Here is a 23,597-nt window from a genome sequence, read left to right on the forward strand (position 1 = left end):
CAGGCCCCAATCTGATTTGGCAGAGTTTCTACAGCTGGATGCCCTTCCTAACGCCAAACACTCAGAGAGTGTAGTGGGTGCTTTTACGTGCCACCGGCACAAAGGCCATTCAAGCGGTACTGGCAACGGCCACGCTCAAAATGGTGTATTTTATGTGCCACCCGCACAAGAGCCAGTCCGGGGGCACTGGCAACGATCTCGCTCGAAAATCCTTACACATGTCACGGGGACAAGTGCCAGAAAGGCGACGCTGGGCACAGGTGCTATCCCGATTTCGCTTGCCCCAATAAGTCTTCACAAGCTGAGTTTCGTGTCCAATGAAGGAGACGACGTTGGCATGGGCGCCAGTCGTCAAATTTAGTTCGATTTCACTTGCCTCAACAAGTCTTCCCAAGCAGAGTTTAGTGTCCAATGTAGGAAAGGTACGCATAAGTGGGCTGGCTACACACCTGGCAGAGGCCTTGGATTTAGGTCTCACTTGGCTTGCTGGGTCTTATATATATATATATGTATTATAAATATATATATATATATATGTATTATATATATATATTATCTATATATGTATCATATATATATATTATATACATGTATATAGATAAATATATATATGGCCTCAAATCTCACCTGCGAAACCATGGAAAACAAACTTCAACCAGCTATTCTGACTATATGTCTGTGCACACATTTGAATGTGGTGTGTGCCAGGGGGCTTGCAAATCCAATGGGGGTCTTAAAAGACACATGCAATTTTAAAAATGCATATCTTTAAAGACAGTATAGTATACATATAATATATATCTATATAGTATAATGAGGAAAATTACTTATTAATTAGTCATGAGTATGTACCTTTTTCTAAAAGAAAGCAATTAATGTCTACATTCTCTAGAAAATTTTAAAATTCTAATTTTAATATAGTTTTTATCAAAATGTGATTTTTAAGTACTTTTATAAATTGAAGATTTCAACTATTTAATTTAAAAAAAAAAAACCCAACTTTAATTCACTGCATGATAGTATTTTATTAAATCTTACACTACTTCCTTCTCTCTTTCTTTCCATCTCTTCATTTACCACCTCTGTTACTAATACTCTTCTTTCTTTATCATCATAACTTTTACTTCTTTAATTCTTATCCTTAGTGTCTTTCCTTGCAACTCTCTCTCACATACACACATCCATCCTTATTCATTAAAAATAGGTGATTACAAAGTTATATCAAAATTACACAGAAATATTTTATTTCAAGTTTCATTCTGTTATACATAAATGTGTAAGCCCTGGTCCTTTGAATAATGAAGACCTTGATTAATTTCTGTGTCAACACCATTAACTCTATGTCTATTGTTAGATAATATATTGATTTCATTTAACATATTGATTACAATACAATAATACAATATACATACTACACTATTTGTTTCCATACTAGAATTTTTCAATTCATCTTATACAAGTAGAAACACTGACCTTGGGGTGGTGTTTTTGCTATTATATTTAAAAGACATATACAGTATTAAAATAGACACATCTTTACAAACATATACAATATTAAAATAGATTTATCTTTACAGACATACACAGCTTTAAAATAGACATATCTTAACAGATATATACTTTTTAAAAGTATACATAACTTTACAAGTACATAAAATGACCACTGAAAATTTCTTTTTTATAATTGAATTATCACTATCTACTTTTCCATACTTGAATAGGTCAGATGGAGTTTACTGAGACAAATTTTCCACAGCCAGATGCCTTTTCTGTTACTAACCCTCACCAACTTCTAAGCAAGGTAATATTTCCTCATGGCCAGACATGCTTTGGCAGGATATTGGAAATGAATGATACTGCTTGTACGACAGTAACAAACATTTACAAGTATCATGCTATGTCAAGACAAAAACCCCTCTCACGTATGTGTGTGTTTGTGTACATACAATGGGTTTCTTTCAGTTTCCATACACCAAATCCACTCACAAGGCTATCATAGGAGACACTTAACTAAGGTGGGAGTGAACCCAGAACCATGTTGTTGGGAAGCAAACTTCTTAATTGCACTAAGCAGTAATTTGTATACTATTGTACACTATTAATAAATATACTAAGCTATAAGTTAGTTGCTTTTTGTTTTATGACACCTCCTAAAAATTCTCAGAACGGAATGATCTGCTCCAATCTTAGTAAGAATGTAACCAAAGGAAAAGAAGTGAGTAAAACGTTAATGTTTTTGCTGACACAACCTAATTTCTGGAATATAATTTCTTTTTCTAGTAACAACAACAGTGCATAATATGTAGAAAAAATGCAGTGGGGATGAAGGAAAATGAATGAAGTGATAGAGTCAGTGAGTTTGAACGAAAAATCACAATGCCAAAAGAGAGAAAAGTAGTTATCAGTGAAAGATTTTACAACCAAGCAAGTGACATTTTAAAAAATATGGTCCCAACTATTTCTAACTTGAGAGTTGATAGCAGGATACATTGTTCTACTGCAGATATTTTAATAGCAAACTGCTATTTAGATAACAAGTCTAGTGAATTTAACTGATGTTTCAATTAAAAAGTTTTATTTTTGAAGTTGAAATTACTGTGCAAATTTTGTTTTATGAAACTTATTTAATTAATAAGAAAACTAGAATTGATTATGATCTAAAAATAATTGGTACACAATAATAATATAAGAGTCTTCGTAATTAACAAAAATCATTCTTTAAGTATACAAAACTACAGTAAATAGTGACGATAACATTAAGCAAGAAATATATAAAGTATTTGACAGCATACAGAGAAGAAAGATTAAGTGGGAATAAATTGAGGAGTTGATCTGAAAGCAATAAAGGTAAAAGACACAACAAAGAAAACAACATGGTTTGTCCTGAAGTAGATAGGATAAGCACAAAATAAGATATAACATGACATTATGAAAGATTACAGTGAATATTGAACAGCAATATTGAACAGAGGTCTATTTTGATGCAAGATAAAACAAGAAGAAAAAGGACGTCTCCCAGAGATGTGTAATATTTAGTTTGTATATATTTATGCAGTGAAATCATGCCAGTAGAGAAATGGGAAAATATTTATCTAAAGCTATAATTGGGTAAATACAAGAAAATCAGGAGAATAATCTGCTTACCGATTCAGAAACATCATCACAATTCTAAGTCAGGAACCGTAGCAGATAGAAAAGAACTCAGTTATTTTATATATTTTTATATATTTTACTTATATAAAAGAAAACACACACTATTTTGTTATTTATCTCAGAATAATTAGATAAAAAGATAATAAATATGCAATAAAAACTATTGCATATGTTATATGTGATTAAAAATAATGTCCAATTGTTTCCTTTTCCTGCTTCTTCTACTGCAATTTACTGTAAAGGTTTCTACTCATCAAATAAACCAGTTCTATGCTACCATTTCTTAAATCATTTAAAAATCTTTCCCTCATCCTATATCTTTATGGGGTTTCACCTGATATTGTATGCTATACCTTTTGTCCAAAATAAGGATTACATAACATGGGAACTCTATGCTGATATATTTTTTTGTAATCATGTTATAACAGAAGAGAAATTATGAAAAATATTAATGTCTTATTCTTGCTATTAGTTCTAGTATCATGCTATGTCAAGACAAAAACCCCTCTCCCATATGTACATGAAATGGCAAGTTAGTACTCTTTCTGCTAATTTTAATTGTGTTAATTTAATATGGAAAGTATATATACATATATATCCATGAATAAGAGAAATGGCAGAGTAGATAGATACTATAGTGATACTAAACATATCCTGTTGGTTCTTGAGTAAAATGAATCATTGGACATCACACTTAATTCTTAACTAAACAGGCATTCTATCAAAACTAATAAAAAAAGAAAAAAAAACTGACCTAACAATGTACACATCACTAAACAGGGGTCTTGCATGCTCTCTGTCTGTCTATCCCATTGTATTTAAACCCACCACAAAAATACATCTTAATAGAAGTCATCATCACGAAGGAAGATTTAAATGTCCACTGTGTTGTTGTTGTTGCTTTGATTGAACAAATGTAAAGTGTTTCAGCTCTGACTGTACAATTTTTAGAAAGATTAGTTCAGACAGTATATGTAAGACTACATTATCCAGTAGTGCCCTTCATTTTTAAAGACAGGTTATGATCTAAGCGACTGATATTTTGAGCAAATCAAATAACTATATAAAGACTCCCACACTGGTGACATATTTACTGTATTTGTAACTGTGGCCATAGATGTGTAAGTTGTATTATACAAACAGGATTTTGTTAAATATTCAGTTAACTATAATGTAAATTTTAAGAAAGTTGTCTATTTCTTGGGTGAAATAGTAAGCTAAACTGATTCCATAAAAGTCAGTTTAAAGCAGTGATTCTTAAACAATATACTGAAGCACAATGGTGCATTATTAAAAACCATGAAGGACATGTAGGTATACCTTAAATTTTTTTAGTTATAATTTAAAGGTTTATAAAATCCAAATTATTGCTTGGATGTCTTCAAAAACCTAATTTTATTATCATACACATATATAATTAATAAACCAAATATGCAATAGTTTTCAATAGTTTAATTAAATTTTTAAATTTTAAAACAGCACCTTTTCGCTGAAACTTGCTTTTAGATTACATATGTGACTTTCTTAATTGACCTCCATTGTTCCATGAAATCAAAAGGATTTGGAATCACTGCTTCAGAGATATATAGCAACAAAGAACTAAAGTCTCCAATAGAATAGAAAATGAAATACTATTCTGAACTCCATATTGTTGTAAATTTTCTAGTCCACTACACAACTGATGTTCTATCAATTATGTAAAATATAATTTTATATTTTGATATAGGACCTTCGTATCCAAATGGTTTTACTTCTTCCATTTTTTTTTTCCTTTTTCAATTTTAAAAAATAATGCTAATTCATGTTACTCACAGCACCATTTATAATTTTAAACACACTTTACAAACAGCTATGGGTGTAATTATGCCCACATTCCTTTGCACTATATAAACCCAGTTCTATATTTAAGAGATGAGGAATTATGTACATTATCTACATTTGATAGATATTTGTCCTCATCTTGTTTGTTGTTAACACAATGTTTTAGCTGATATACCCTCCAGCCTTCATCAGGTGTCTTGGGGAAATTTCGAACCTGGGTTCTCATTCCTAAGGTATTTTTCGATGTTGTTGTTGTTATTATTATTATTATTATTATTATTATTATTATCATCATTATTATTATTATTATCATTATTATTATTCAGGTCCCTACTTGGAATCAAACTCGGAATCTTGGGGTTAGTAGCCTGCGCTCTTAACCACTACAACATATGCCCGTAATAATAATATCGAAAAAAACCTTAGGAATGAGAACCCAGGTTTGAAATTTCCCCAAGACACCTGATGAAGGCTGCAGGGTATATCAGCCGAAATGTTGTGTTAACAACAAACAAGATGAGGACAAATATCCATCAAATGTAAATAATGTGAATAATGTATATATAAATCCCTTTCTAAACAAATTAATTGTTATTTTTAAAATGAAATAAATAAACAATTAAAATACAAGTGCTAGATAAACAAAGAAACATAACATTTTGGATTATTTAGAATATATTCTAATATATTTTTATAGAGCACAAATACACACTTTTAGAACTGGAAAAAAAAACAATAAAGCTATTTTACAGAAGAAATGGGAAAAAAGCAATAAAATGTTTACCTCAGCCATTGATTCTTTGAGGGAGCTGATATTGTTACTATTGTTTTGAGCAATAACATTCTGTTCAAGAGCTTGTTTCAAACGATCTCTTTCTGTGGATACCATTCTAACCAATGACTTGAGTATGTCATGAACTAAAAAGGAAGGAAGGAAAAATATTAGTGGAACATTTAAACTTTTTTCTCCTTTCCATTGCCATATATGGAATAATGATATACACTATTGATGGGCTTCAATTAATTTTGAGAATAATCAAGAATTATTAGGAATTTATAAGTTTTTCATTATTAAACCAGTGTTTAGAACATGATAAAAAATAAAAAAAAATTAAAATCCATGAAAACAGAAAAGTTTTGTATTATGGCTCCAGGTGAAGATTTGGGGAGGCTGACTAGTATGAAAAGAGTTAAATTATGTTACAAACAAGATAATTCACCACAAAATAATAAGGTAGACTCCAACAAAACTGTATCAAGAAAAGGGAATGAACGAAATTTTGGTTAAAATTATATTTAATAATTTTAAATGGGAAATGTATGAGAACCCAATGTTGGGATGAATGGTTATGCTTATGCATAAAATATGTGTGTGTGTGTGCACGCGTATATATATATATATATATATATATATATATATATATATATATATATATACATACACGCACACAGAAAAACAAGACGAAGACAGGTGTATGAACAACAAGCAGGTGTATTAGTTTGACGCTTGGGAAAATGAAAAAGTCTTTTACATTTCAAGCCTACGCTCTTCAACAGAAAGGAATAAGAGAAAATAAACAGAGAGAGAATGAAAAAGACCTGTAGATTTAGCAGTCAAGCATGGTGAATGATTAGAAAAAACTCTGAAAGAAAATTTTGGAAGAAAGGGAGATAATAGAGTGCTGGTGATCCCAAATGAAGGTGCATGTGTATGTGAGAATGGTGTGTGTGAATGTGTGTGTATGTGTGAATAGGGGCTAGTGACTTTGATATGTGTAAGTGTGTGCGGCTCTAAACATGCGGCTGGTCATATAGTGGTATGTGTGGTGACGCAATTGAAGATTGTGTGTGGGTGTGTGGATGATGGTGTGTGGTGTGGGTGCTGGGAAGTGACCACTGCTAGTGTGTGAGGAGTGGTGTCGGGTGTGGGATGGGTGTGTGTGGGGGGTTGGTATCAATGAGGAGAGGAGGTGGATAGGAGTGAAGAAAGGAAGCAGGTGCTAGATGAAGAGAGGAGGGGGCTACTGACGATATATATATATACACATATGTTGTCAGTAGTTCATATATCTGAAAAAGAAGTACACTCTAAGAAATTGAAGCAGTAATATATTTTTTAGGGAGTTAATTGCTATGGCTAATCATAGAGTGACCATTAGTTTTGCCTCTATAAAGCTTGGCCATATAAGTGACTCATCAGACTCTTATGAATTGCCTTTACAGCTAAGCAGTTTATATGTGCAAAACCACACACTAGATATATACTACTGGTTTCTTTCAGTTTTTGTCTACTAAATCAACTGACAAGGCTTTGGTATAATATAAGATATTTACCCAAAATTCCTTGTAGAGTGACTGAACCTGAAACCACTACATTAAGGAGCAAGTTTCTTAACCACATAGTGACACCCGCATCTAATATTTTGTAAAAATTAGAGAAACTACATCAGTAAAGTAAAATGATGACTCACCAGATTGTGCTCGATTCAGAAACATTTCTCTCAACTTAATTTCTTTGATTCGTTGTTCATGATTGGTAAGTGAGGAAAATTCAGAAATGCTATGTGGTCGGCTTTTTTCCTGTTCATATGTGATCAAGTTAGGGTTGGAACAGCTAAGGTGTATCCGATCAGGTGTCACAGACAGAACATTGCGGTCCTGTGGAGAAGCAGCTAAAACATTGGAAGAACCTGAGACCTGTTAAGAAAAATAAGTTTAATACATTTACTATCACATATTGAAACTTTAGAGAAACTAATCATTAACAGTGATGCTTTGCATTAAAAGAAACATGTTGCAACATATACTGGGTAACAGAAATGCGAGCTGCTCAAACTGCAACATTTATCATACTCTCACTTATATATATATATGTGTATGGATATATATATGTGTGTGCATATGGATATATATATATATATATATATATATATATATATATATATATAGGAGATGTACTTGCATAGCAAGTGACCTGATCTGAGATCGTGTGCTGGAACGAAAACAATTGCAGCGTAGAAGCGTATAAGCCATTTAAGAAACACACAAAAACCGTTAGATTAACTTCAACATTTAAATTTAATTTGCCAAAATATTCTCGTCGCTTTGAGGCCGCGACCTGTTCACTGACAAAATTCTGTGCAGCACGAAATCTTGTCAGTGAACAGGTCGCGGTCTTAAAGTGATGAAAATATTTTGGCAAATTAAATTTAAATGTGGAAGTGAATCTAACGGTTTTTGTGTGTTTCTTAAATGGCTTATAAACAACTTTCACGCTGCAATTGTTTATATATATATATATATATATATATATATATATATATATATATATATATATATACACATTCATATATATATATATATATATATACGCACACATATATTCATATATATATATATATATATATATATATATATACGCACACATATATTCATATATATATATATATATATCTATACATATATACATATACATTAATCTATTCAGATATATATACATATACATTTATATATGTATGTATACATATATATATATAGTTATATATAAACATTCATATATATATATATATATATATATATATATATATATATATATATATATATATATACATACATTCAGTCATATATATATGTATATATATACTTTTATTCATATATATATCTACATATATACGCAAACATATACATTTATATGTGTGTATATGTATATATGTGTGTGTATATATATATATATATATATATATATATATATATACGTTTATATATATATATGCACACATATATTCATTTATTCATATATACATTCATTTATTCATATAATATATACATATACATTCATTTATATATGTGTATATATATATATATATATATATATATATATATATATATATATATATATATATATATTACACATTCATATATATATATACACACACATGCATTCATTTATCTATATATAGGCATTCATTCATATACATTTATTCATATATATATATATATATGTATATATATATATATATATATATATATATATATATATATATATATATATATATATATATATATATATATATATATATATATTACCTCTGGTAACTATTAACATATTTATATTATCAAAGGTTTTAATAACCGAGATAATATTAATATATACATAAACTAATATGTATTCATACATTCATATTCATATATATATATATATATATATATATATATACATACATATATACATTTATTCATATATATATACATACATATATACATTTATTCATATATATACATACATATATACATTTATTCATATATATACATACATATATACATTTATTCATATATATATATATATATATATATATATATATATATATACATTTATTCATATATATATATATATATATATATATATACATTCATTTATAATATATATTCATTCACACACACACACACACACACATATATATATATTCATTCATACATATATATATACATTCTTTCATATATATATGTATATATATATATACATAGGAAAATGAAAAATAATAATAAGGCAGAATGCTAAACTGGAAGCATATTTTAATAAAAATTTCTCTAACCGGCTTTCATTGCGAAGCAAATTTTCAAGAAGAGGGAGAATGAAAATGTTTTTACAAAGAAGTACAAAATGAAGAAACATTTTCATTCTCCCTCTTGAAAATTTGATACGCAATGAAAGCTGGTTAGAGAAATCTTTATTAAAATATGCTTCCAGTTTAGCATTCTGCCTTATTATTATTTTTCATTTTCCTATTATTTCTCCATGTGTAGTTAACACAAACCCACTATTTACTGACTTATATATACATATATATATCTATATATATATATATATATATATATATATATATATATATACATATATATTTATATGTGTATATATATATATATATATATATATACCCACACACATATTTATATATATATTTACATATAAGGAGAGTATTTTCAATCCATTGTATAATGAGCAACGTAAACATACATGCGCAAAGTAAACTTGCAATTAAAAATAATACATTGCAAAATCCTACTTTGAATGTCCATAGAAGCTGTCTATATAAATAATAATATAAAAGCAGTAGAGTGGTAATAATGGTAGAGTTTCTGCCAGACTACATGCCTTCAATATTTAGTTTCAGAGTTCAAATCAGCTTGAGCCCACTTTGTCTTTCATCCCTCTTGAGGAGGAAAACTGTTAACCTAGGTTTGATTTAATCAACTACGTCCCTTTCCCTTGAAATTGGTAACCACTAGTTGAATGTAAGAGATTAATCTTTCTAATTAAGGAAATATATTTAATTGAATTAATTGGTTGTATATAAGTGATATTTATTTAATTAAGCCTTTATGGCTAAAAGACAAAGTGACTCAGGCAGATTTAAGAACCAATACTGGAAAGAGTCAAACTTTACTAAACACTACAGTGCATTCAGTCCACTGCTCCACTGTTATTGCCAACTAACAACCATTGGCAACAATTGGTTAAATGATTTCATCAACAAAGAATTATTTTACTATTCCAATTAATCCTCTAGTCTGGGGAACCATTATTTAATCAGCTACACAGCCTAAACTTTATTTACACAAAAATACAAGCATTTATAACATAGTGGCTAAATAACTTAACAGCAAGATGTGTAAAGAGGAATCACTGAATTAGGAAAATGTTCTTATAACATATCATAGAAATGATTAATTCTGGTCATTTTTATTTAGGCTTGACGTTCCTATATGGTTAGAGTGAGGAGATATATTTAGAATTTACTTGTAAAACGAAACTCAAAATAAAAATCACTAAATCTTAAATACATTTGTTTTCAAAACTAGAACCAACACATGTTAAAATGTAAATAACAGAATATTAAAAAAAAAAAATGTGTGTGTGTGTGTGTGTGTGTGTGTGTGTGTATAGATACGTCTTTTATCTTTTACTTGTTTCAGTCATTATACTGTGATCATGCAGGGGTACCGCCATGAAGAATTTTTAGTCGAATGAATCAACCCATTACTTATTTTTTTAAGCCTGGTACTTATTCTATTGGTCTTTTTTGCTGAACCACTAAGTTATGGGGACACAAAAACACTAACACCAGTTGTCACGTGGTGATGGGGGAATTGAGACACAGTGGGCTTACAGTTTTCATCTACCAAATTCACTCAAAAGGATTTGGTCTACAGTAGAGGACATTTGCTCAAGGCACTACACAGTAGAACCATGTAGTTGGGAAGCAAACTTCTTACCACACAGCCATGCCTGACCTCTCTCTCCCCATATATATATATATAAATATCTTCATAATTGTCATTGATTAATGTTCATGTTTCATGCTGGCATGGGTTGGACAGTTTGACAGGATAAGATGGATCCAAGGACTGCATTGTACTCCAGTGTTTACTGGTTTCTATGGCTGGATATCCTTCCTAATGCCAACCATTTTACAGCATGTATTGGGTGTTTATTTCATGCCACCAATACTAATGAAGTTATCATGCAGCTTACAAGACAATGAACCCTCAGATGGGTAAGGGTCAGCTTTATGCTGGAAGATGAGTAGGAGAGGAAGGGATAAAGCATATTCTTGTTGTAGAGAGCTACATGGTTGCTCCCATAAGATAAATAGTGGTGGTTAGGTGTTCAGGTGGCCTCTTAAGGTAAGAGAAGAGTAGAAGGGAGTGGGAACAGGGGAACTAGAAGTGAGAGTTGGGTGTTTCCAAGAGCATATGGGGGTGATGAAAACAAGGAGACGGTGGATGCAGGGAATGATGGATAAAGGAGTAGGGGATAACTGGAAGTAAAGGTATGGGGGATGATTATATAATGCATCAATTGTGAAAGGTAGAGGGATGCAGAAGAGAGTGAGAAAGGGGAGCAGCAGGATAGCAATGATGATACAGTTGACTGCATGCATTTGTGTATGTGTGTGTGTATGTGTGTGTGTGTGTGTATATATATATATATATATATATATTCACACACACACACACATATACATGCATTCACCCTCCATATTTTTAAGCAGTCATGGTCAGGTTTTTGGGAACTGACGATACGCCATACATCTAAACCCTTAATGGACAGGAAACTTAACGTAATTCCATAAACCAGCCTTCCCTGTTTATACACATATGTACAGACATGCACATACATACATACATATCATCATCTTCATTTTAACTTCCACTTTTCCATACTCACATAGGTTGAACAGAGTTTGTTGAGGCAGATTTTCTACAATCAAATGTCTTCCTCTAGTCAATCCTCACCTATTTCCAAGTAAGGTAATATCTCCATATGGCCAGACTTGCTTTCACAGCAAATTGGAAACAAAAGATGTTGTTTGTATGGCAGTGACATTCATTTACAGTTAGCCTTTGATGTAAAGACAAGGAGACACTAACACACACATCCATGCACACTGACACACATTCACACATATATATTTATGTATAACAGGATTTTTTCAGTCATTGTCTACCAGATCTACTCATGAAGCTTCAGTCAGCACAGAGCTACAATAGAAGTCACTTGCTCAAAGTAACACACACACACACACACAGTATCTCCTTATTAGTTAATCTGACAATTCATTAATGAATAAAGAACAGACTCCTACTATAGTTAAATATTAGTAGTTACAAAAGTTATAACATTTGGAACTGAAAAAAGCAAGTAAACACTGTGCATATTGGTTCAACCATTTAAGTCTAGAGGAGCCAAACTGTGGTGCATAAGGGTAGAACTTTTTTTTCATAAAGGGTGACAGTTTAAATACTCAAAGAGTTTAACTTTAGTTCAAGAAGTAAATACTGTATTCTAGTAGACAAATCTAAGATTTCAAGAAAAATAATCATTAAAAGTTTGATTTCAACTATTGACTAAAAGGATACATACATAATGAAGAATCTAAATTAAAAAATGACCTTGTTTTATTAAGAAGATAAATAACTTATTGCTTAATGTTGCATTTAAACACGCTGTCATATGCTATATACATGCACACTATACTTATATGCACATACATTCATCTATTTGAGATCTTAAATACCATTTATAATTATATAAAATATAGACTTGCTAGAAAGTTATGAAATTGTATGCTAGCAACTAAGAATCATACATTATTTATAGAAATAACTGTTAAATGGATGAATTTACATTGAGATAATGATGGTAGGTAGACAATCTATACTGAGAGAATAGAACTTCTTCAAAGTAACATTTTAAATGAATGCATATCTATTTCCCAAGAGTTTGTCTGCAATTAGATATGATCCAATATTTATTATCATATATATATATGCACATAATACACACTGCAACAATAGAATACTTAATTGTTGAAGATAATTTTACCAACAAATATGTTATTTTCAATATATAAATAAACCATAGATATTTTAAAATTATTTCATAATTTTAACTAATATGTTGGAAAGAAATTATGCCTTATCCTCAATCGTAAGCCCATTTGTTATATTTCTACCAGAAACAAAGAATAAACTTCAAAAATGACTATCTATTTAAAACATAAATCTACAAGATATCAACATAGAATAAGAAAATACTTCTAATTTTCACTTCTTTTTGTGTTTGTTATATAAACTATACAAGGTATCTTGGTAAAAACTATAAACTGTCTTTATAGATTCTGAGGGAATCATCGTTGTCATATTGGCAAAAAAAAAAAAAAAAAAAAAAAAAAAAACCTTCCAAATTATAACATCTATTCCAACACATGATTTCAAAACAAAATTATTTGCCAAACATATAGAAGAAAAAGAAAAAAAAAACAATAAAAAAAAGAAAATATAAACAGTTATTTGTGAAAAGGGTTAGCATATGAAATAAAAGTATGAATGGATAAAGGAAACAAAACTGAAAATTGTTTTAGGCCTGTTTTCATCTATGCTTCATTCAAAACATTAATGCATGCCAAACACTACCCTTATGCTTTAAATGAATTATCATTGATTTGAAACTGATAAAGAAATTTCTAATTGTTTAGAAATTACAGATAAAAGAAATAATATTGACTGCAAATCTCTTAACCTGTACACATCTGAAGAAGACTTTCTGAAAGTTAATTTGGATGATTTTGTAACAAATACATTCAGAGAAATATAAAGTTAAATGATGAAGAAAGCATAGACATATCTTTCACAAGCAGAAAACATGGACATCATGCAAAGTTTACTATATACATGCAGTACACTTCTATCAGCTAGACAATGTATATTCTTTTAATTACCAGCTGCAAAGGCCAACACGGTGTTCAAACAAAACACAAAATTTTTAATTTATACTAGAAACTATTAAAGCCAACACGAATCTCAGCTAGAATTATGGATATAATTTTAGTGTTACTATATTTAAATTAGATTTATCTTTTTCTAAATTACCATTAAGCATAAATACCATTAAGCACAAATATCATTAATTTATTTTAGATTGTAAAAGTGTATTATATTTAATTTTAAATTCAGCCAACACCCTCATAATTTTATGGTGATGCTATAATTTTCACAAGTTAGTCCCTTCTGCATAGACTTATTAATCCTCATTTCATTTCTAATACTTGTGTCTATGTTACCACTTCTTTCTATATTGAAAGAGATGGCAATTGAAAGTATGTAATTTTTTATCTTTGAAAGTAAAAAATTCTGATAAAAAGTTTTGACTGCTTAAATTGTATGCACAAAATATAAAATAAGTTTTAACACTTCCAATAAACAGTATCATAGGAATTGGTATTCTATCAATAGTCTGCTTTGTTATAAATAAAATTAAACACTTCTGACAGCTGTCTTTCCTAATAGGAAAAAATAATCAAGGAGATAGATTCTTATTTTCTTTGCATTTCTAAATAAACTGTATAATATTAATAATTTTTTTATTAACTTCAAGGCCCCAGTAACATGTATAATTATTCTACAGCTTATATAAAATCAATGCTATTTATTTTAGACAAGCAACTAGTTTTTATCTAAATTTAAGTTGCTTTTATACTCAGACATTAACAGTCTTACAACAAACATTATAAAAAAATACACAGAATATATTAATCTTCTTTTTAAATCATCAGCTTATATTAAGTAAATATTTCCATACTTTAGGCAAAAGAATGTTTTAAACAAATTGACAGTCAATTTGTCATCAAAGGAAGGTGACATTTTCTGTATTCATCACCATTTGAATGTTCACATTTTAATGCTCACATGGGTAGGACAGAATTTTGTCGAGATGGATTTTCCACAGCCAGATACCCTTCTTGTCACCAACCCACACCTGTTTCCAAGTAAAGTTACATTACCCCATAACATAAGGTTATATTACCTCATAACAAGGCATTTTTCACAGGTTGGAAATGAACAACACTACTTGCATGACGGTGACATTCACTGACAACTATCATGGGATATCAAGGTAGGGAGACAACACACACACACATAATAAACACACTGGATTTCATTCAGTTTCCATCTAAGAAATCCACTTACAAGGCTTTAATTGGCCCAGGGCTAAAGTAGAAGACACTTACCCAAGGTGCCAGTGGAACTGAACCTGGAACCATGTAGTTTAGAAGTAAACTACATGTACACTTACTAAGAAATGCTCTACAAAGAGGTGCTGAAAAGTTCCTGACTTTGGGTAAAAGAAAATACAGGAGTATCAGTTAATTATGATTTTATTCAACATATTCCACTCTCAGATTCACACACTTATTACAGCAGTCCTTCAGTTTTTCTAAGCCCTGTACAAGAACTTGGAAGGTTGGGCCTCCAACCAAGCCTTTCACAATATCCTTAAAGCCAGGAACTTTTCAGCATCCCCTTCATCATATGTGAAAAGTGTAAGTGTAGAACTATTGACATAAAAATTAATTAAAAAAACCTATAATGAATAATGCATTTTTACTTTCAATAAGTTACGTCTATTCTCTAAGACCTCAGTCTAACTAATTAGATAGTTTCCATTAATTAATACATGCAAATATTGGGATTTCACAACCATTCAACCTCTACAAAAACAAAAACTGAGTATAACAAAATATCTTAGATTATGGAAAATAAAATGACTTCCAAGTGAGCAAAAGAAAACATGTTAATTGGTATATATATATATATATATATATATATATATATATACTTCCATGTAGCCAAGTAGTATATTCTTAGTTATGGCACATAACTGGTCAGAAATTTATCGTTGGTCTCATGTCTACTATTGCATTCAGAAACATCATACAAAATTAACTCTAAGCTGCTGGAACAATATGGACAATACCTAATGGAAGCAGATGGTGCAAATTTTACTAAGACAAGAGGACACTGATTCTAAGTAAATCACATGATCTGGATGCCTTCTTGAATTCAGAAAGAGAAAATTTTAGCTGCAGCCCTCATGACAGAAAATACATTTTGCAAATTTGGTCTTCCCTGCCTATGGACTAGAGAATAAAAAAAGTGTACATAAACACAGCTGATCAACTTTGGCCACAGCTGGAATCGAACAAGGGTTGGTAACTCTTCTTTCCCTCTCAGAAAAGGGTGTTTTTCTTTTTCTTTTTCACCACCAAACTGACCAAAACTGCATATTCATTTCCCTTCATCAGTAAAGAGGGTATGTGCTTCCACCTAGCATGTCTAATGAGTTGACTATGTTGCCAAGTGCAATAGTAGATGTGAAACCAATGGTAACTTTCTAACTGGTTATAAACCATAAACAAGAATATATTACTAACTACTTATAACTGCTCAAAATTTCTTTTAAAGTGTGATTTTTTCTGATTTTTGGACAACTGATCATTATATATAAGTATATATGGTACACACACACACACACACACACACACACATATATATATATATATATATATATATATATATATATATATATATACATATTGGAAAGGAACAGGTATTAAAGGAAAGGCATCTCAACATTTGCAGTTAGATTTTCAGTTCATTTTGTGAAAATTGTTAAATGTGTACAAAGAATGTATTATAATCAATTCTAAAGTCACCAAAGGTTTACCTCAAGGAAACCTTTGCACCCCACACAGTTAAAAGTGGTATTTCTAATTATAAGAGTGTTTTTCTTTGTTTTTGTGTTTTTTTCCTTTTTGATATGCACCAATTTTGCTATTGTTCTATTGAACACATTAGAGTCATTTAGTTTCGGTGTTGTATATAAAGTACTCTTGGTTTGTGACTTTCTATAGTTAAGGTTGAAGGAACTGATATTTAAGCCTTCCAAGCCCACAATCTAGCAGTTTTTTTTTACTCACAGACAATATAATTGATAGAATACTAACTCATAAGGCTGAAGTTGTTTTACAATGTTGTCTGAATATATAAAAATAAAGACAAAACTGAATACAAGCAACATGTACTGTGAGACATCATTATTCAGCAAACACTCTAGTTTTTGTAAATAGAACAGTTGTAATATTTGTGATTCTATAACTGTTACTGTAGGTACACTTCATTAAGAGCCTCCAGTAGCCTGTAAATTACTTACAGTTAAGCCTATATAGATTTATAGTAATATATCATATTTATACAATAGTTAATAGAAAAAAAACCAACCCTTGTCTTATTTCAAGTCATTTAAAGAAACCAAAAGAAATTTATCAAAAGAATAATAATAATAATAATAATGGTTTCAACTGTTAGCACAATGCCAGCAATTTTAATGGGAGAGGGAGAGTTGATTATACCAGCATCTGTAGCACTTATTTTATCAAGCCCAAAAGGATGAAAGGCAAAGTCTGTGTCCGTGGATTTGGATTCAGATTACAAAGAGCCAGAAGAAATGCCACAGCACTCTAATAATTCTGCCAGATGCTGCCTTAATAATGATAATGATAATGATAATAATAATAATAATAATAATAATAATAATAATAATAATAACAATAATAATAGCAAAGCTAGAAAGTAGTCGTGGAGTAGGTCAACGTACCTTGAAATTTTGGATGGAAAAGGACATGTGTCCAATGTCAGAAAATAAACTAACGAACCAAGTGAGAGTAATTAGGAGGAAGGGTTACTTAACTGGAGCAGAAATAACTTGGATTAGTGAGAGTCTGAGAGACCCTGCGGATGGGTTACAAAGGATGGTTGGAGTTGCAAACAGAGAGGTAGGAGTTGAAAACAGGGAGAAGAGTAGACAGGAGGAACAGGGGAATGGTGATAGGGCTGTTAAGGATGAGGAACAAGAATGTTATACAGTGAACCCTGATAGTGTGGTGGGTGGACATGCAGGGGAAATGAATCAACTAGATAATGAATTGCTTGAAATTCAAAGATGACTCACTGATTTGATGAATGCTCCAAAATAAAAAATCCCCATGAATATGAGAAGGATAGATAAGAGTATGATAGATAAAGTAACACAAAAGATAAATACTGTCATACCATACATCCAGATGGAGGACATAACACAAACAAGGAATCTTCTCTAAGCTATTGTGCTACTTGTTGAGGAGGAGAACAAAAAATGATGGAGCAAAAGAACCATGGTGGAAACGACGCAGAGAAAGGGACATTATGTGGGCAAGGCAAGAGATAGGAAAATTTGAGCAATAGTTAAGAGGAAACTGGAAAAATGGGAAAAAGATCGACCAAGTAAAATTAGAGAAGAAATATAAAATACGGAAGAACGGGTTTGATGCAGTAATAGAGTAGTTAAAATAGTAGATCATGGCAAAAAGCCAGAAGATGAGAAGATTTGTGAACAGAAAGAAGCAGTTCGAGCAGAACAGATTGTTCAAAAATAACCCAAAGCAATTCTTTCGAACGTTAGAAGGAGACAATAGGGAAAATGTTGCTCCTGATGCAAATCAAGCTAAGAAGTTCTGGAGCGGATTATGGGGAAACAATGTGGTGCTTAAAGGGATGCAATGTGGATAGGAACTATCAACACAGAATTACAAGGAGGAAAGAAACATAGTAATATTGTCATAAGCACGGGTAATGTGAAAGAACAAGTGGGTAAAGTGTCTAACTGGAAAGCCCCCAGACCAGATGGGATTTATAAATTCTGGCTGAAGAGATGCCACGTGGTGTATGAAAGACTAGCAGCTCAACTGAATGAGTGTGTCCAGAAAGGTACAGTCCCTGTGTGGATGGTGACTGGGAGGATAACACTTATAATGAAAGATAGAAGAAAGGGGAATATTGTGGGGGGAAACTACCGTCCTATAGTATGCTTAAACATAATCTGGAAGATACTCACTGGAATATGAATGGCAAAGACATACCCTTTCCTGACACAGGAAGAAATACTACCAAGGGAACAAAAAGGATGTAGGAAGAGTTCTTAGGATACCAAGGATCACCTAGTCATTGATAAAGCAGCTTTGAGGCATTGTAAAAAACATCATACAAACATGTCTATGGCTTGGATTGACTTTAAGAAGGCATATGATATGATGCCTCATTCTTAGATCATTGAATACCTGCAGATGTTTGATGTTGCTGACAACATCACAAATTTTCTGATGCATAGCATGAAAGAGTGGAAAACCAAATTGTACTCAGGTAATGTATTCTTTGGAGAAGTTAATATTAAAAGGGTATCTTCCAAGGTAACTCGTTTTCTCCATTACTTTTTGTAATTTCCCTAATACCCATAACAATGACACTTAGGAAAGTTAAGATGGGTTACTGATGTGGGAATAAAGGCCCATCATTGAACCAGCTTCTGCTTATGGATGACCTGAAATTGTTTGAGAAATCTGAAAAACAGATAGATTCTTTAAGCAAAACAGTCCAGAAGTATGGTAGGGACATCGGTATGAAATTTGGGATTACCAAATGCTCAGTACTTAATATGAAAAGAGGGAAGAAAGCATCCTGCAGAGGACTGTGGTTACCATCAGGAGAGGCCATGGGTGGACCTGGCGGTAGTGGGTGTAGATATTTAGGGATTTTGAAGCTGGATGACATTCTACACAGAGAAATATAAGTCAAGATCAGCGAGGCGTATCAAAAAAGGGTGAAGATAGTGTTGAAATCCAACCTCAAATTTGATTACTGCAATGAATATCTGGGCAGTTGCAGTGGTCAGATATAGTGTGTTCATCGTCAAATGGACTAAGGAGGAAACATGAACACTGGATAGAAGGACGAGAAAGTTGATGATGTTGCATGGAGTGTTACACTCTAAAGCAAACATAAACAATTTGTATATGAAAAGTAAGACTGGTGGCAGAGGACTAACTAGTATAAACCATTGCAAAAGGAGTGAAAGGAGAATGCTTGCTACAATAGGCCATGAAAGATATGGGTGTAAATGCAGATGAAATGATGGGCAAGGAAGAATTTAATCAAAGAACTGAAGAGAAGAGAAATGAAGACCTTCTTGAAATGAGAATGCATGGACAGTTTGAAAGAAATATACAAGACATTAAGGATGATACAGCATCATGGGCATGGCTTGAGCGAGGTGATTTGAAGCATACCACTGAAAGCCTGATCATTGCTGCACAAGACCAGGCTCTCACTACCAATTCAGTGAAGTATAACATCTATAAAACTTTTGACACCCAGAAATGCAGACTCTGTGGAAAGAGTGTGGAAAATGTGACCCACATTTTGTAAGTGGATGTGAGAGCCTTGCACAAAAAGAATACAAGCATTACCACAATAAAGTGTGTGTGTATCTTCATTGGCTCTTATGCTGTAAATACCAATATGAAGTAACAGAAAACTGGTATGAGCATGTACCAAGTAAAGCTATGCAGGAGGATGGAAAAGTAACAATACTCTGGGACTATGATTTTCAGATGGATCGTGTAGTCAGACACCGTTTGTCAGATATTGTCATATTGAATAAGAGAGACAAATACTGTCAGATCATTGATATAGCCATACTGAATGACATGAATGTTGTGAGTAAAGAGGTTGAAAAAATCACCAAGTACTTAGAACTGAAAGTAGAAATGGCAACACTGTATGGAATACGAGAGAGTAATGTAAAAGTGATACCAGTGGTGATCGGAGTGCTGGGCTCAATCCCATTGAAACTTCAAAACTTCTTAAGGCAACTGGAAATTTCATGCAAGATTGATGTCTTGCAAAAAGCAGCCTTATTGGGCACAGCGCATATCTTAAGGAGAGTATTATCTGTCTGAAGTCCTTGTAACTTGACAGATGACTAAAGACTCCGGTGCATTTTTACCTACACTGTGTTACGAAGGAGGAATAATAATAATAATAATAATAATAATAATAATAAATATGTATCCCAGTAGTTATAGGTGCATTAGGAACTATCCCTGAAGATTTGAACGAACGGATAGAAGAAATAGGCATAAAACCCGGTTTAGTACAGCTCCAGAAAACAGTGTTATTAGGGACAGCTAGGATACTTAGGAAGGTTCTTGGCATCTAAGGTTACTTGTAGCCCAGTGTTAAGATTTGTTTTCATTTCCAACAGTCTAATCTGTTGTGTGCATATGAAAATAATAATAATAACGACAACACTTTCTAACTTTGGCCTCAAATCTACAGTTTTGAGAGAAGAGGGAAGTCAATTAAATTAACCCAGTGCTCAACAGTTACTTATTTTATGTCCCACCCCCACCCCCCAAGATGACAAGCAAAGACGATTTTGGCAGCATTAGAACTCAGAACATAAAGCGTTGAAAGAAATGCTGCAAAGCATTTTCCCCCACAGTTCTGTCAGCTCACATTCTTCTTCTTCTTAATAATAATAATAATAATAATAATAATAATAATAATAATAATAATTATTATTATTATTATTATTAAATTTAAAAAAATTTAACTTAGAAGAAATGAACAATGAATTGTCATTGGCAGAGATAATTACAAACACTAAATGTTATTAAAAATAGAATTTATAAACAAAACAAAATAATACTTTAATGGTTATATGAGAGATTTACATTTGTCTTAACTTAATGGCAACAAATGGAAACGAACATTGTAAATAGTTTTACTAACAAAAATACAGAAAGCAAGCAGGTGTGTGTGTGTGTGTGTGTGTGTGTGTGTGTGTGTGTTATTACAAGACATATTTGCTTTCACAGAGAAAGATATTTCTTAGAAAAAGAGGATGATGGACATGATCCCCCAACAATTATTAAACAAAACGTATATTTGAATAGTTTCTTTACACTATATTAATTTGGATGTTTATTCTATGCAAAGTCAATTGGTCTAGTTCTATAAATATTGTTCATTTAATAATTTGGAAAGAACTAGGAAAATTACATTAGGTTGGCCTAAAGTTTAGGGAATTCAGTAAACATTTACTTCAAGTGAAAGACAGCTGAATATATTTACAATTGGTTGTAATGCACACAGGAAAATATATTTGCTGTGTTCCCTGAAGAGAATTAAAATGTATCCACTTTAAGAGTAGCTTTTATCATTTTTGAGTGTGGCAAGACTTCTGGGATTAAACACAGAAGAGCAATGTACTTGTGGCCAAATTAAAGTTAGTGGAGCTGATAAGTTGGAACTTCAGATTCCTAGGCTTCCACCTACCTTCCAGAGAGAGCAAGGATAACATTGTCCTAAGATGCACTTGGGAAGAAGAAAAAAAATGAATGCAGGTAAAATGTCCAGTGTGAAAACCATCATTCAGTCTATAAGGTTTTACCCCAACAGCCTTCTATGATGGTTGATAAATTAAATCTAAATAATGTTTTGGTAATTATCATAATTACAAATCATTTGTGGTAAAATTTTCAATCTTACAAATATGTTGTACTGCAGGTAAATAGCTATTTCAAAGTAGTTTGTTGTTTTTTTAGTTGAAAAAAATTAGGGTTATGGGTTTTTCAATGAATGATTATGAGTTTAAGAATTTAAGACATAGATTGAAAAAGGAGCACATAATCTTTACAACTTATAAGTGATTATATAATATTTGTATGCATCACTTCAGGCTATTGGGGCACATATTTACCAAATAGTACAAACTACAGAAATTTTTAAACAATGCTTATTCTCATCAAAAGCAGTGATAGCAATTAATATGTGCTACTTTTTTGAATAAATATTCAAACATATGACCACAACTTATTTTAAAGTTTTATATCAGTTAATTTAAAATAAATAGTTATTTATCTACATTTAAAATAATTGCTAAACCCTGATACAAGTGATAACAGAGATGGGATAGTATTTGATAGAAAGTAAGAAAAAATATATTTATAATAGAGAGAGATACCATAGAAGAAAACAGAGTTAAAAGTTGTCAGAAATTTAGTGCAATGTTTATCATGTTACATTGCTAATTCTCTGTATGTTTAGCAACTACTTAAGAGACCAGTGTGGAGTTGGACAGAGTAGAGAGTGTTCTAAAATAATTAATTTAGAAACAAATGTATTTAAAACACACATTTCTGGATTTAATAAAGCAGAAAGAAATTCTTACTAAACCAAGTATTATCTCTTTCACAAATATAATTGTAGAAATATTCACAAAGAAGAAAATAAAATGTGAACACTTTCACCAATGGAAGTAGAGTAAACATCATTTGGCACCAGTGAAACTTGGTTTAATGTAGCTTTTTAAACTATCTTCATCTTAAATGTATGGCATGTAATTT

At 31.3% G+C, this 23,597-nt stretch overlaps 1 protein-coding gene across 30 annotated transcripts in view; it reads right to left on the minus strand.

Moving 5' to 3' along the window:
* Positions 1–23,597, minus strand: part of LOC106882425 (oxysterol-binding protein-related protein 6) — a 287,012-nt gene that overhangs the window by 48,291 nt on the left and 215,124 nt on the right. For 16 of the 30 annotated variants that reach the window (XM_089358781.1, XM_089358777.1, XM_089358774.1 and 13 more), the window contains 2 exons: positions 7,446–7,671; positions 5,759–5,892 (listed from right to left, as the gene is read on the minus strand). In XM_089358781.1, coding sequence (XP_089214907.1) covers positions 5,759–5,892; positions 7,446–7,671 — 360 coding nt within the window. Of the gene's footprint in view, positions 1–3,144; positions 3,169–5,758; positions 5,893–7,445; positions 7,672–23,597 lie in introns of all 30 variants that reach the window. The other 14 variants (XM_089358776.1, XM_089358771.1, XM_052971284.2 and 11 more) reach the window with 1 other exon arrangement.

This window comes from Octopus bimaculoides, chromosome 10 (genome assembly GCF_046866305.1).
Source record: "Octopus bimaculoides isolate indiv1 chromosome 10, ASM4686630v1, whole genome shotgun sequence".
Classification (NCBI taxonomy): domain Eukaryota; kingdom Metazoa; phylum Mollusca; class Cephalopoda; order Octopoda; family Octopodidae; genus Octopus; species Octopus bimaculoides.